Source organism: Nicotiana tabacum, chromosome 1 (genome assembly GCF_000715075.1).
Source record: "Nicotiana tabacum cultivar K326 chromosome 1, ASM71507v2, whole genome shotgun sequence".
NCBI lineage: Eukaryota > Viridiplantae > Streptophyta > Magnoliopsida > Solanales > Solanaceae > Nicotiana > Nicotiana tabacum.
In genome coordinates, this window is record NC_134080.1 from 56,060,833 (window position 1) to 56,077,919 (window position 17,087).

General features: G+C 37.3%; 1 protein-coding gene across 1 annotated transcript; it reads right to left on the minus strand.

Annotated features, from left to right (window-relative positions):
* Window positions 1-1,565: 1,565 nt before the first annotated feature.
* LOC107807414 (abscisic acid receptor PYL2-like) lies at window positions 1,566-2,906 on the minus strand. Its single transcript, XM_016631783.2, has 2 exons — window positions 2,547-2,906; window positions 1,566-2,182 (listed from the first exon to the last, which is right to left on the minus strand). Exons 1-2 carry the CDS (start codon window positions 2,764-2,766, stop codon window positions 1,842-1,844), a joined length of 561 nt encoding a protein of 186 aa, XP_016487269.1. The 5' UTR covers window positions 2,767-2,906; the 3' UTR covers window positions 1,566-1,841.
* Window positions 2,907-17,087: the final 14,181 nt, after the last annotated feature.

Sequence of the window (17,087 nt, forward strand, 5' to 3'; positions counted from 1 at the left end):
TTTAAAACTAAAGCTGACCTAAGGAGAATTATACACTAATCAAAATATTAATCAGGAGTCAATTGGCAGATTAGTAGTCAAGGTATCAAGTCCGATCTCGTCATTTCATACGTATAGCCAGTTCTTTCAAATTTATATTTAGCTTTTAACATACGCATTGTTGGAAAATAAGTGGTATCTCAAAGGGAATATTCATTATTGGCTTGAAATTAAAATAATATTTTACATCTACTTATTATTTAGTAAGTTATTTTATCACACATTTAATGGAGTCAAACTAACCATTATCTAGTCATTGGAGCAACACCTATATATTCAAGATATTTTTCGAGACTTGTGGAAACAACTTTCTGAATTTTCTTCTTCCTCCTGAATGCTAAAAAAATTTTCTTGAATTGTTTGTTAGCTTTGTTCCCTAGTTCCCTAGTTTAATAGCTGGAATAGCTTGTTGAATCCTGAGAAATACGCCTAATTTTATTCTTTACTATATGAGTGAAATATCTTTAAAATAGTGCCATTGACACGCCTCAAACTTTAATAAATCATATTCTCCATAATCAATTTTTTTCCCACACATATAGCCAGTTGTTAATTTTCATGGTTTTTATTTTTGTCAGTCGTTTTGGCACTCGTGTACAATTATTTCATAAGATATGGTGAAAATGGTTTTTCAGAATCTATATAAAACCAATGGATGCCCACATATTAACGTACATAATTCCAGATCATGAATAGGTTATCTGAATGGTGGTACGAAGTGTAACAAAAGCTATATGCAAAATAAGTTACTCCTATGAGTTTACTTTCTCTACGTTGATAGTATAAGAAATTTGTACACAATCCAGTTATGTTCACATACAACTATATATGGTAACTTAGAAAATAAAATAATAATCTGCTTTAACAGTTAAATTGCACTGATGATATAAAAGAAAATATATTGGTTGTATATATAGCTTATAAATTAAATGGCAAAACATTAGCTAACTGGTGGTAAATTACTGGACATTTTTGAAGAGTGGAAAAAATTTTCATAGTGAAAATCGAATCTTTGCATCTCAAAAATTTAAGATAGTAATCCTACCATGTGCTACAACTGAATTCTCGGTTATTACATGATAAAGATGATAAACTCAAGAACAATTTAATATCAAAATGAATTTCTTATTTGAACCACCCATATAACACTCTTTCTGGTACTTTGATTTTCGTTAGAATTAACCCATCTAACACCCTTTCTGGTACTTAGTTCGAGCTGCTTAAATCATTCTCAATGAGTACCTTATCCAAATATAAAAGTATATTCCCTCTATCTCAATTTATCTGGATGTAGTTTGAATTTCGAAATTAGACTAATATTTGGAGTTGTGTTAATTATTGTAACTTAAAATACTAGTTTTTTTTTATAGTTTTAAAATATGTAAAGTTTATTTCAAAGTACTTGAAAATTTTATGTCAAAATTAACCAACTCCACCGACGTATACAGAACAAATTAGAAGTAATTACTAACTTGCAAGTTGTGAGAGAGTACAAAGGATGAAGCCAACGAATCAATAATAATTCATTAAAGAAAAGAAATTGATACTCATAGTTGGCAAACAAGAAGTAATAGTGTAACAATCACCAAAACAAAGAGAAATAAACTTAAAAATATATATATAAACTAATTTAATTTCCAACTTGCAAGAAAAACGATACTAACCAGTAACCACTAAGAAATAGTTTTCAAATTGAAAGAGAGATTTTCTTCCTTCTATTATTTCTGGAAAAAAAACTGAAGAAGCAGAAAATTAAAATATAAAAGATACCGCGCGCCATTAATCACCGCCGCCCACCACTCTCATTCGTGCCCATGCAGCGCCGCCATTGCCACCACCCCAAGTTTCTGCAAGTTCAATTTCACCACTGTATCCGTAAACATTTTTGTGTCTTCCCAAGTATTTCCTTCTGGTATATCCACAATGTATGACTCCAATACTATAGTGTAAGCTTTTCCATTTTTCTTGAACTCATTCACTGATGTAACTGACCTATAATTATTCAGCCTATGCTCACCCCCCACCACCCTGAAGCTCAGAATATGCTTCTCATCGTCCAGAATCTCCAGTCGCTCCGTGCTCGTCGATGCTGGGATTCCTGACACTACGGACACTTCCCTCATGCTTCCAACACCACCATCACCTGCACAACGAATCCATTATCTAAAGTCAATAGGTTCAGAATGAGCGCATTTAAAAAAAGAAAATCCTATTAATTGATAAGTTTTGGTGGTAGAATGAGGATATGTGTTAGGCTAAACCAGCCAAAAAGATACTTTTAATACCGTGTGATATTATTTATTTTGGGTCGAGTTCGCACGGTTTTCCTAAATGACCCCATACCAATAAGTATATCCCTAATAGATAGGGGCGGAGCTAGAGTGTCGGATTCGGCCGAATCCAGTAGCTTTGATTCGAATTAAAAAATTCATTGAATATATAATTTGAGTTGAAAATGATAATTAAATTGAATTTGCAGAATCCATCTTGAATTCGTCTCTGATTACCTGTCATTTTGCAGCTTTTGATGAAATGCTTGTACTTCTGGGGGTTGTCGAAACGCCGAACAAAAGGCCACACGACGTTTGCTGGCGCCTCAATACGCTGCGTTATAAGTGAAGTGCAAGTGTTTGGCAAATGATCAAAGGTATGGTAGTTGTGAATCAATGGCTCTAGCTCTATGAATTCTTCTTCCTTAAGCCCGTGAGGAACTTGAGAACGAGACATTTTTCGAAAATTTGACCAATTAACAGGGAGAAAATGATAAGTCTATCTGATCACCAAACCAGAAAAAAGCATATGAAAACTGGCTAAGTCTGGCTTGGTTTTTGATGGTGGCTAAGATTATAACAAATAGAAGTCAGCTTTCTTCATTTGCGGGAAATGGGAGAAAAAGTAGCAATGGAGGAGGATATGGGGTTTGGTGGTAGGGTGTTTGGCATTGTTTATTTAGCTCTACAGAATTTTTCTTTTTTCTTTTTGATTTTTTGATTTTTGGATTTTTGGACGAATATGCCCTTCGTTTGCCATATTATAACCAACCTGTCAGAAGTGAGATATTGTCTTTTTTTCAAAATGAGGGATTAAAAACAAATGAAGAAGTATATAGAATCATTGACTATGTTATGGATAGATTTAGAAAGGGCATAACATGCACACAATTACTATATTTGTTGTTTCTGTCATGTTTAAAAAATGATAAAGCCTCACCCACCTTATATATTTTAGAAAGATGCTTTTACACCTAGCTATTATAAGTAAAGTATTTATGGTGGGGTGTGGGTGGATTGGGGGCTTAGATTGTTCTTCTTGCTACTTTAGGTATATTGAGATTTGAGACAATACTTATCGTTATACTTATTTTAAGGTAGTATTAGCAAATAATTGATATAGATTACGCTAATCGCACATTTTAAGACGAGATACGTTAAGAAACTTTCTCTTTTTGAGCATATACTACATGAAAAGAATAGAGCATATTACATGGTGTTTAATGTCTTAAATTAAAGGATCGGATGTAGCTCAATAATAGAGCATTGTGGTAGAGCTACTACATTACATCCTACGTGTTCAACGTTTGGTACTCATTTTTTCCCGATAACTCGGGCATTTAGACCATACTTCCCAAAAAATAAAATGTGGTTGAATACATAGGCGGCCTCTGAAACTTCACAAAAAAATTCATTTAGACATTAGAACTAAGGCTATGCACATATTGGATATCAGAAGTCAAAGTTAAATTATACCTATTAGACACTATTTGTTGACATGACAAAATGCGTGTATTACACCTATTTTGAGATCGGAGAGGCTAAGTGTTTTCTCCTTATCCTCATTCCTTCTATCTCCTTCCCACCACCATCCGTTGTCACCATCACCTCTATCAAAGGCTGATCGAGAATTTGAAGTTTAGAGATTCTTACAACGATCTCCTGTTAATATATTAATAATAATTGAATTTATAGTCAAATATTTATAGATATTTAGTATATTTTTTAGTATATATATATATATATATATATATATATATATATATATATATATATATATTGATAAAAAACTACAAGGTTTATGTGAATTCTTAGATGATGTTCTAAATCTTCCTTGAGGTCCTCACCATCATTGACCCATCTTATTCTTTTTTCCCTACATCCAGCAACCACCTCCACTACCATATTCACCCCTCCCCTTCCTCCCGATTTGCTGACATTGACACAATGTGTGTATTACACCTATCTTGTGATAGTTTGAGAGGCTAAGTATTTTTCTCTTTCTCCTTCTTCCTTCTCTCTCCTTCCTACTCCCTCCGGCACCATCCATTGTCACCGTCATCTCCATCGACGACTTATTCAGAATTTAAAGTTTATGAATTCCTATAACTACTTCTAGTTAACAATAACTAGGTTCATAATCGAATATTTATAGATATTTAATAAGTTTTTTTAATACATATATAAACTCTTATCAAAAGCTTAACAATAACTAGGTTCATAGTCCTCACCCATCGCATTCTCTTCCCCCACCACCCAGCAACCACCCCCTACCACATTCCCTCGTCCTCTTCCTCCTCTCTCTTCCAGCCACCACTGCTCCATCCTTCCCCTTCCTTTTTCTCTTTTTCCGCCACTACTGACTTTACCAGACCCACCCTTTCCGACTAACACTTTATTAAAGCAAAACACCTTTCTATTTCCTCATCTCTAGTTGCTACTATTGTTGTTGTTGTTGCCTTTCTCTCCACTTTAATCACTATCGCAGTGACCGCCAGTTCTTCATCAAGCATGAATGCAAAGTAACTCGTTGTGGCCCTTAGCAACGGCAAAGTCAAGAGAGGTGTTTGGTGAGGTGGTAGAATCTGGGTTAGTGTAACGACCCGGCCGGTCATTTTATGTATTGTAGCCATGTTCCCCTATTTATCACTTCTTCTATATTCATTTTTGATTATGTGACTTGCCGAGTTGGTTGGATTGGTCTCGGGAAGGTTTTGGAGTGAATTGGGCCACTTAGTTCCAAGGTTGGAGGCGTAAGATGGAGAGTTGACCGGTGTTTAACTTCTGTGTAGACGACTCCAAAATGAAGTTTTGATGGTTCTGATAGCTTCGTATGGTAATTTTAGATTAAGTATCATGTCCGGATATTGAATTGGAGGTCTGTAGGTCGTTTTGGCTTGAATTGGCGAAAGTTGGAAAGTTGAAGGTTGAGAAGTTTGACCGAGGTTTGACTTTATTGATATCGGGTTCGGATTTTGCTTTTGAGAGTTGGAATAGGTCTGTTGTGTCACTTATGACTTGTGTGCAAATTTTGAGGTCAATCGGGGTTGGTTTAATATGATTCTGCATTAGTGTTAGAAGTTGAAAGTTCATTAATTTTATTAGGCTTGAATTGGGATGCGATTCATAATTTTGATATGATTTGAGTCTTCGACTAAGTTTGTGTCGTATTATAGGGTCTGTTGGTATGTCTGGATGGGGTCCCGGGGGTCTCGGGTTTGATTCAAATTGAAATCAGATTGAGAATTGGACTTCAGGATTGTTAAAGCTTAAAGCTTCTAGTGTGATCGCACCTGCGTGGTTTTTGGCCGTAGGTGCGAGACTGCAGAAGCGGACGCGGGTCACAGAATCGGTTTTGGGTTGGAACTAGGAAGTTGCACAGGTGCAAGGAATTTTTTGCACCTACGAGCTAGCAGGTGCGGGCAGCTAGGCACAGAAGCGAATGTAGGGCAGGAGAGGCTGGAGTCGCAGAAGCGAAGTTTCTCTGCAGGTGCAAATGCGCAGGAGCGAAGGCAGGACCGCAAAAGCGGTCCCGCAAGGGTGCATGAGGGGCCGCAGGTGCGCTTGGTCGGGTGTTAAGTGAGTTCCGCAGATGCAGACCCTTTGATCGCAAAAGCGGATAGTTGGATAGTAGATGCGATAATGCCTAGGCAGAAGAGGTCAATTGTGAAAGGGTTTTCACTATACTTGAAGAGGTAAGTGATGATTCATCCCTTTTATTGATAATTATTGTTTACCCTTTTATTTTTATACCTCGATTGTGTTTGAGATAAAATTTGGGGGTTTTAGACCATGTTATTGGAGAATAAAAATTGAGAATTTGGAGGCCGATTTATGGATGGAATTGGATGAATTTAGTATAGTTGGACTCGTAATTGAATGGATGTTCGGATTTTGTGAATTTTGTTGGATTTCGAGGTTCAAACCCAGGGTTGACTTTCCGATTTTGATTAAAGACCTTAGCTTTATCTTTTGGAATTGTTTTCTATTGCTAATTACTGATGGAATTAAATTGCTTTAGCTAGATTCGAGTCGTTCGGAGGCCGATTCGCATGGCAAGGGTTTGTTGGAGCATTGAGTTACGCATTTTGAGGTAAGTAACACTAAACTTGGAATTGAGGGTATTTATCCTGGAAAAAAGTGTAATTTATATTGTGTTAGGGTGACGCACATGCTAGGTGATGGGCGTGTGGGCGTGCATCGTGGTAATCATGATCCGATTGATTCTTTTATACTGTGTTGTTGTTATCAAGCCTTGCTCTATCCGTGAAGTCCTTACTTGTTAGAGTAATTGAACTGTGACTCTTGTTAGAAATCATGTTTAGATTATGTGTTTATTCTGTTGAGACCCAGTGAGGTTATTTCTGTTATTTTGGGATATCTGCTTTAATTGAAATTATGGACTCGGTCATGATCCTTCGTTTGCATTATCATATCTCAGTCTTTGTTATCGTTTACTGTTACATCACATGTTATTATTGTTTGGGCTGAGTAGTACGAGATTATGATCCCTTAGGACTTGAGAGATGGATGACTGATATGGGCTCGAGAGCCGGGTTATGATTCTTATTATGATTCGGGCTACACGCAGCAAACCTTATGGGCTCATTTATTATTGTGGATCAGGCTGCATACCGCAGCACGCCTTATAGGCTTTATATGAGCGCTTGGGCAGGATCTTCCCCTGCGAAGTCTGACATACCAGTAGTGAGCGCAGGCACAATGATATATACACGTGCTTTAGTGAGGGACATTGATGTCAGGTGCATGTATAGAGCTTAGTAATAGTGTGTGGTTTGTGTGGCCATTTGACAGGCAGATTGAGCACTTCGAGAGTATGAGTACTTAGGAGATATCACCGTGAGATCATACATTTGACTTGCATATTGACATATAGGTATAGAGATGTACCATTCCTCATGCTAGTTGTATTTGACATGTTCTTATCAGTGTTGGGCTTTAATTGTTGAACTTGAAAGCATCTCTAACTTCCTGTCCTGAACGAGCTGATTTTGATAATTAATCTCAGTTGTTTATTATTATTGCTATTATTATACATGTGTTGTCATTTTATTAGACTCTGACTATCTTCTTCTAAGCTCGTCACTACTTTCAGCCTATTGTTAGCTCTGTTACTTATTGAGTACATGGGGTCGTGTAACACCCCGAAAAACAAATCGAAGTACTTAAGCGCTATAAAGAAAGTTGACGTGCGTTAATTATATTATTTTGTATGCAAATGAGGACTATTAATATGATGGATATCAATTGGATATGATAGTAAGTGTACAAGGCATATTATAAGTGATTTGGGGTCTAAGGAGAGGCCTAAGTCCAATCCAAGTTGAAAATTTTCATTTTAGACGAAAGTTTCAAATGAGCACGCACAAGACCAAACTTTGAACGAATATATCTACATATATATATAAGGATTTATGTGATTCAAAACCTATCAAATGAAAGATCTTTGAGTCTAGTTTCTAACGCTTCAAACCGTTTGTCATTTGGACACTCCTACAAGAAGTTATGGCGAAATTACCAAACGCTGCCGAAAATTGTACTACGCCTCCCCACACGGCACCCGGTGCGCCGCCTGTAGAAAAATTCCAGAAAGATCCAAAATTTTATTTTCAGACACATTTTGCACAGCCGCCCCGTGCCCCGCGGCGACCCACGCACCGCGGCTGTACAAATATGGGTTTTTAAGACCCCAAACCCCATTTCATTTAACTCGTTTGGGGTTTTTTTTTTGGGATATTCTGGTGCTTTTAGAGAGAGGGAAGAGTAATTCTAGAGAGAGGAAGAAGCTTAAGTGCCTTGTTCATCAAAAATCTCGTCCAATCCTTGAAATCCAACAAGAAATCCCTCAAGTTCTTCATCAAAGAGGTAATGATTTATATCCTATTTTCAATTTCGTTTTTGGGTGATTGTTGAGCAAGAATTCATGGGAAAACTTGCGATAAGTCATTTGTAGTCATTGCTACTCAATAGTATGGGATTATCATCGAATATACCGACTAGATTACTTGTTTTTGGGGTGAAATCCGAAGGTTTGGGCATAGGGATTTGAAATTTGATTTGAGGATTTGAAGGTCGAATTGATGTCAGAATTTGGTAAAATTTATATGGTTGGACTTGTGCGGATGAGCGTTCATATTCCATTACTTTTGTTGAGTTCTGAGATGTGGGCCCCACTGGTGATTTTTGGGTGTAATTTCAAATTTTGTCGGAAAATTAGTATTTTCATATGGAACTAATTCCTACAATTTGTATTGAATGAATAACATTAATTGTGGCTAGATTCAAGGCGTTCGGATGTCAAATTGCGAGGCAAGGGCATAGCGGAGTAAAGAACTTCACGGTTTGAAATAAGTAACTCTTTTAAACTTAGTGTTGAGGGTATGAAACCCCGAATTATGTGTTATGTGATTGATGTTGAGGTGACGCACATGCTAGGTGACAGGCGTGTGGGCGTGCACCCTGTGAATGGTGACTCTGTTATTTCCAGGACACTGTGTAGTGGTCCTACTTTGTTGATATCTGTGTTTTCACCATGTGATAAGTAAATTGAGATGTACATCTTGCTAGATATCATGTTCAGGCTCTATGTTGATATTGTTGGGACCCATAGTGGTCGTTTTTTTGCTGTCATCTCACTAATTTCATTGATATTTCATACTTAGTCATATTTATTTATTCATATAATATCTCAGTCTCAATTGTTATTATTGATACATTATATCATCATTTTTGGGCTGATTTTCATGACATTTTGAGCCCGAGAGACTAGAGAGATTGATGACTGAGTGAGGCCGAGGGCCTAATTGTGGGGATGATTATGGGATCGGGTTGCACGCTGCAGCATGTTGTTACTAATTTATGATTGAGTGAGGCCAAGGGCCTGATTGATTTATGCCATGAGATGGCTTGTTATAGCGCTTGGGCTAAAGGAGCCCCTCCGGAGTCTGTACACACCCCCAGTGAGCGCAGGTACCTACTGAGTGCGAGTGTCGAGTGATTATGAGGCATGAGTGACTGTGAGGATTGAGTGACTGGGAGGACTGAGTGACTAAAAGGATTGAGTGACAGTGAGGACTGAGTGAATTGATACTCTGAGAGTAAACATATGGTTTTATCACTATTTTGCATTGCATTGGCATGCACATTGAAATATAGGCATAAAGATGTATTTTCCTCATGCCATTTGAAAAATGAAATCTACGATTTTGAATGAAAGTTTTATGTGAAAAGTCATAGTCTTCAGACTTACTCATATTTTGGTGATTTCAGTGAAAAGAATTGAGTTTCACTATTATACTTGAAAAGAAAATATTTTTTTTGGGACTGTGAATGCGTTGAGAATTTTATTATTGATTTATGCCTTGTGATGCTTTAACTATATTGTTATGAGATGTTACTGGATATTGGAGTGGACTCTAACCTTGGTACAAGTTCGTCACTACTTTCAACCTAAGTTTAGGTTTGTTACTTATTGAGTACATGGGGTCGGTTGTACTCATACTACACTTCCTGCACATTGCATGCAGATTTCGGATGTCGACGTTGCTGTGTTCAATGGGAGCTGACTTGGAAAATGTACTAGCGTCCCTGTTGTAGCTGCCTCTTGTTCATGGTAGCCTTAGATTCATTAAACTTTGTTTATGTACTTTTCAAACAGAATATGTATTTATTTCATATCATTTTTGTAAATTCTACTATTAGAAGCTCATGATTTGTACTACCAGTCCTTGGGGAGTGTATTTGAATTTGTTAAATATTTATTAAATCAGATTGTGGTTAATTGGCTTACCTAGCAGGTGAGGTTAAGTGTCATCACAGTTAGTTGGATTTTGGGTCGTGACAAATTGGTATCAGAGCTGTAGGTTCTACAAGTCAAGAGCAAGTGTCTAGTAGAGTCTTGCGGATCGGTATGATGACGTCATTACCTATCCTCTAGAGGCTACAGGGCATTTAGGATAAACTTCCCATCTTTCTTATCGTGCGGAATTGATTCAGCCTAAAAATATAACTCTTTGAATTCCTTACACGCATACGTGTGTACATGTGAGCGCTCGGTATCAATTGTGCATTGAAGGCTTATAATTCCATGAACGAGATTCGAGATATGTAATTTGTGTTTCGGTAGTGGGCCCGTCTGGAGGACTTGAGGCCAAGTGTAGACCGCAGCTTACGCTCGGTACTTTCAGTTGTAACAACATGTGAATTAAACTTATGTGTCCGGTAGTGTCCTAATGAGTTGAAATATGTGGCTCGATGAGCGGTTGATTGGTTATATGATGAGTACAAGATGACTACGGGATGTGTTCAGATGGTTTGAAAGTGAAAAAAGGGACTTTTGAGTCTATGACTCCTATCTCAATTTTGATGTAGAGTCTCGAGTTATGAATGTGTTGAAGGATCTTTCATGTTGTGAAATTGTGGGACAAATTAAAAAATTTCATGTCTTGTTGATGAGTCCAAACTTAGAAAGATTAATTGATGGCCTAATAGTTGTGACTGTGAAAGGTCATAGAGAGATGCCAGTTTGAAGCTAAACATGTGGGTTATCACCTGCGAGGTAAACTATAGATGTGTGATCCTTACAATATTGTGGAGAATTTTTTTTCTTTACTACCGGTAGGGTAGTGGTATTGGGATTTGAATTTAAATTTGTCAAGAAAGTTGACTTGACTGTCACAAGAATGACGGCGAGCTTAGTAGACGATTTGAGGTACCATATAGGTTGTGTTGCATGAGCTTGGAAGGAATTTAGCTGAATCTCACTATGGTATTATGGCAATAACAGAGTATGGGTATTATGAGTTTTGTGTATTTTGATCTATGGCTTTGAGCCAAGTGGGGGAGTCTGCTATTGATAAATTAATTACATAGTTATGCGTTATATTGGTTTCGGTTTGAGGCATACTTGTGAATTGGTTGTGGTTTGAGGAGATTGGGGTCGAAGATGACTCGAGTAAAAAATTTCTGGATACGAGGTATGTTATACTTTATGAAGATATGAAAATCATGGAATGATTAAGTTGTTATTTTGAAGAATGTAATGCACATGAAGTATGAACTTGATTGATAATGTTAAGACATGGTTACTTCTTTAGGTGTTTTGTGTTAATGTGACATGTGTCTTTTGGTCCATGTGGGCGGTACAATTTAAATTGAGCAGAGCAGATGACTCTTGAGAGAGTTCTAATGGATTCAAAAATGTATATATAGCAATTGAAAATTGTTCTGATTTGTATACCGCTATAATCAATTATTTACATTGAGTGGTACCGGGACTTGCGGTAATTCTGTATGACTATGGATTCTACATTCCAATATAAGAAAGGTAAAAGAACCATTTATTTAAGGTACTTTTAGAGTGGGCGTTTTGGGTTGTGATACTTACGGGGTGCTTGAGAAGAATATCATGGCTTATGGGCCTTATGGTCGTGTGATTTTATGTTGGGATCTATGGTGTGAGCTTTGGGTAATGATCATTGTTTACTTATGATGTGGTGAGACTCTATAGAGGTTTTGGTGGCAATATTCCTTGGTTTTGCGACCTACGTGACTTGGTCAATTTAGAGGAATTCATTTCTGACCGCTTGGTTATGTCCAAATAAATTATAAGGTGTTCTTGATGGGTTCTGCCATGGTTTGAGCCAGATATTTTCTACCGTTATGAGGGACATATCGTGTATTGTGACTTCCTCCTGGATGTGATCAAATAGAAGGTTTCTAACTGACCTGTATGTAATTTGCATATAACCCAGAATTTATAATGAGATTCTTGTGTTTGTCACATTAGGGCATGATGGACGTGGTATGTTGTACGGGATTAGGATATTCACGTACAAGGTGGCAGTTCATTCTTGAAGGGAATGTCACAAATTCTTGATAGAATAGTCAGTTTCAGATATTTAGTGGAATGTTATAACTGCTCGGTAATCCCTGATAGGGGTGCGCATTTCAAAAAGGGTGCATTATGTTTCGACTATCAGATGTTCATTGGTATAACGGTACTCACCTGGTTGATCGACTACTAATATTCAGATTTTACTATGTAGCATGGAAGAAAAATGAAAATATTTCTTGTGGGATGATCGTGCTTGAGGGATGTGTTAGTCATTTGAGTTCTGAGTTGTGATCAGTTACGGTGATTTATGTGATCTATGAATTTGGAGACTGGGAGATCTCAAAATTATACTATTTCGGGATTGTGTCATGTTTGAGGTGAGTATTTTATTTAAACTCAATGGAGGCAATAGTTGCACTAATTGATTGGGATAACTACGCGCTGCGAGTGCGCATATATGTGAGGTTTGAACCCATGTGCGAGCACCGGGGCAACTATTCATGCTCATGAAAATGTTTGGGCTATAACAAGCTTAGAATTGACTATTAAGCTATGATGTTTCTCATCTGTAACATTGCATAAGCTATTTTGGTTATGTTTGAGGCTGCGTAGGGGTTAAAATCCCAAAACGAACTTGATAAATGCCTCAGTGATGAAAGATTTTCAATTTGAGCTGTGATAACATACTTGGTACATGCTTACACTTTATCATGTCACTTATACCAGTCCAGGAACATGAAGTCTTATCTTACTCAGCATGAAAAAGTATACCTGTTTGAATGCTCCCATATAAAATGTTTGAACTGGAGGCCTGAGACTATACCGGGTAGATTATATTATTGCCACGTGAGTTGTCCATGTGTATTCTATTGTTATCACGTGAGTTATGTGGAAATTGCGATTCCCCGCTCATTTATATGATTAATGGTTTCCTTTATTTCCAGATCGGGGCAATTTGAAAAATAATTTGGGCGCATGCACATATAGATGGCCTTCTCACAGAATTTGATGAGTTGGATTTAAATAATGTTCTATGCCGAAAAGGCAGGATTACATCAGAATAGCTGAAATAGTTGTGTTTGGTGATATAAGGTCATTGGACCTAGAATGAATACTATGGAATGTGATTACGGTAGATTTGGGAGAATAATATTGGAAGTGTACGAAGATTTTGGAACGAGACTTTATGGAAAATGGAGTTTCATACTAGTACTTGGTTGGTTTGAGCAGTTACTGTGATCGAAAATGGTGTTGCGAGTATGCGAGTTGTGTAGTATATTGTGTAATTATATTTGGGGTCATGGTTAAAGCTTAATACAACTTGCTCTAAATTATACAGTGTGTAGACATGAAATTCGTATCTTGAAAAAAATTTGGATGTTGGAAGTTTGATTCCAAGGTTTATGGGCTAAGGCCAAATTAGTAATTTTCAGTTATGTAGTGTCGTCAGGCCTATATGGTATAGGATGACGTGGGATTACCCTCGGGTATGCATGTGTGATAGGTGAATTAGTGATTTGAAGGTTCAAATATATCAAAGAAGAAGCATTACCCCGTGATCAAATATATGGGATATGAAATACTATCATCATTTTTGTACTAGAACATCTTAGAGTAATTAATGGAGGTCACCAAAGGTTTAGTTCGGATGTTTGGCATAGAGATTTAGAGTTGAAGAAAGTGAACGAGTTATTGTCAATATTTTCTCCATGAGGATGTTATATGAATTTCTAATACGGGTAAAGTATGTATAGTTACATCGGGCCTTATGAAATCCCGAAGGGAATATGCCAAACTATGAGTATGATGTCTCCCTATTATTTTTCTCCATGTATTTTGTGTTTTCATGTATCTATGTCTAAGAAGGTAGATGAAAATCCTTTGTGTATCTTTCCGGTGGGAAACTACTAAAGGTAAAGCTAATGGGTAATTGGCTTATGAGGAGAATCTATTTGGCATACTTGTTAGATAAGTCTGGGAGTTGAGATTGCTTCCGTGAATGTATTATGGCTAAGTCTATGAGTCGAGGACCCACCTTGAAGGTGCAAAACGTTAAGGAAATAAAATGTTCTCACTTGGTTGTATAGCCCAATAATGGAGGATCGAAAGGTATTTTCTATGTGTTATGATTCAAATAGGTGCAATTCATGTCCATATATCAATTTTGATAATATAATGCATGTAATGTTGAGATTAATGTTGTTGATATACATTGTGATGCTTTGTTGAGTTGTGGTTGTGTTGTTAGGATGGTTTTGGTGATTCTCTGGCAGCTGGATAGGCCCAATTACAAAGGAGACTCTGCCGAAATTTTTGAAAAACTTGGGACTTAGTAAAAAAAAAAATTGGGAGCTGGAGGTGTGTGAGAAAAGAGTTAAATTATGTTATGTGTTTGGGGGCGGACTCTATTTATCATTCGAGGACGAATGATCCTAAGAAGGGGAGAATGTAACACCCCGGGAAAAAAAATCGAAGTACTTAAGCGCTATAAAGAAAGTTGACGTGCGTTAATTGTATTATTTTGTGTGCAAATGAGTACTATTAATATGATGGATATCAATTGGATATGATAATAAGTGTACGAGGCATATTATAAGTGATTAGGGGTATAAGGAGATGCCTAAGTCTAAGCCAAGTTGAAAATTTTCATATTAGACGAAAATTTCAAATGAGCACGCACAAGCCAAACTTTGAACGAATATATCTACATATATATATATATATAAGGATTGATGTGATTCAAAACCTATCAAATGAAATATCTTTGAGTCTAGTTTCTAACGCTTCAAACCGTTCGTCATTTGGACACTCCTACAAGAAGTAATGGCCAAATTACCAAACGTTGCCAAAAATTGTACTAACGTGCCGCCCCACACGGTGCCCGGTGCACCGTGCCTGTAGGGAATTCCAGAATGATCCAAAATTTTATTTCTAGACACATTTTGCACAGCCGCCCCGTGCCCCGCGGTGTCCCACGCGACGTGGCTGTACAAAAACGGGCTTTTAAGACCCAAACCCCATTTCATTTAACTCTTTGGGGTTTGTTTTTTTGGGATATTCTGGTACATTTAGAGAGAGACAAGAGCAGTTCTAGAGAGAGGAAGAAGCTCAAGTGCCTTGTTCATCAAAAATCTCGTCCAATCCTTGAAATCCAACAAGAAATCCCTCAAGTTCTTCATCAAAGAGGTGAGGATTTATACCCTATTTTCAATTTCGTTTTTGGGTGATTGTTGAGCAAGAATTCATGGGAAAATTTGTGATAGATCATTTGTAGTCATTGCTACTTAATAATATGGGACTATCATCGAATATACCGACTAGATTACTTGTTTTTGGGGTGAAATCCGAAGGTTTGGGCATAGAGATTTGAAAATTGATTTGAGGATTTGAAGGTCGAATTGATGTCAGAATTTGGTAAAATTTATATGGTTGGAATTGTGGTCGGATGAGCGTTCATTTTCCATTACTTTTGTCGAGTTCTGAGATGTGGGCCCTACTAGTGATTTTTGGGTGTAATTTCAAATTTTGTGGGAAATTTAGTATTTTCATATGGAACTAATTCCTACAATTTGTATTGAATGAATCACATTAATTGTGGCTAGATTCAAGGTGTTCGGATGTCGAATTGCGAGGCAAGGGCACAACGGAGTAAAGGACTTCACGATTTGAGATAAGTAACTCTTTTAAACTTATTGTTGAGGGTACAAAACCTTAAATTATGTGTTATGTGATTGATGTTGAGGTGACGCACATGCTAGGTGACGGGCGTGTGGGCGTGCACCCTGTGAATGGTGACTCTATTATTTCCAGGACACTGTGTAGTGGTCCTACTTTGTTGTAATCTGTGTTTTCACCATGTGATAAGTAAATTGAGTTGTACATCATGCTAGATATCATGTTCAGGCTTTATGCTGATATTGTTGGGACCCATAGTGGTCGTTTCTTGCTGTCATCTCACTGATTTCATTGATATTTCATACTCAGTCATATTCATTTATTCATATAATATCTTAGTCTCAATTGTTATTATTGATACATTATATCATCATTTTTGGGCTGATTTTCATGACATTTTGAGCCCGAGAGACTGGAGAGATTGATGACTGAGTGAGGCCGAGGGCCTAATTGTGAGGATGATTATGGGATCGGGCTGCACGCTGCAGCATGTTGTTACTGATTTATGATTGAGTGAGGTCAAGGGCCTGATTGATTTATGCTATGAGATGGCTTGTTATAGCGCTTGGGCAGAAGGAGCCCCTCCGGAGTCTGTACACACCCCAGTGAGCGCAGCTACCTACTGAGTGCGAGTGCCGAGTGACTTGGGAGGATTGAGTGATTATGAGGCATGAGTGACTGTGAGGATTGAGTGACTGGGAGGACTGAGTGACTGAGAGGATTGAGTGACAGTGAGGACTGAGTGAATTGATACTCTGAGAGTAAATATATGTTTTATCACTATTTTGCATTGCATTGGCATGCACATTGAAATATAGGCATAGAGATGTACTTTCCTCATGCCATTTGAAAAATGAAATCTACGATTTTGAATGAAAGTTTTATGGGAAAACATAGTCTTCAGACTTACTCATATTTTAGTGATTTCAGTGAAAAGAATTGAGTTTCACTATTATACTTGAAAAGAAAATATTATTTTTGGGACCGTGAATGAGCTGAGAATTTTATGATTGAGTTATTCCTTGTGATGCTTTAACTATATTGTTATGAGATGTTACTGGATATTGGAGTGGACTCTGACCTTGGTACAAGCTCGTCACTACTTTCAACCTAAGTTTAGGTTTGTTACTTATTGAGTACATGGGGTCGGTTGTACTCATACTACACTTCTTGTACATTGTGTGCAGATTTCGGATATCGACGTTGCTATGTTTGATGGGAGCTGACTTTGAAAATGTACTGGCGTC

Bases quoted from the DNA above. Each gene is read 5' to 3' on its own strand.
- LOC107807414 (XM_016631783.2), bottom strand. From the start codon at position 2,766: ATGTCTCGTTCTCAAGTTCCTCACGGGCTTAAGGAAGAAGAATTCATA. The intron at 2,183-2,546 runs GTAATCAGAGAC...TTCGTTGTGCAG, and splicing joins CAAAAGCTGCAAAATGACAG to GTGATGGTGGTGTTGGAAGC.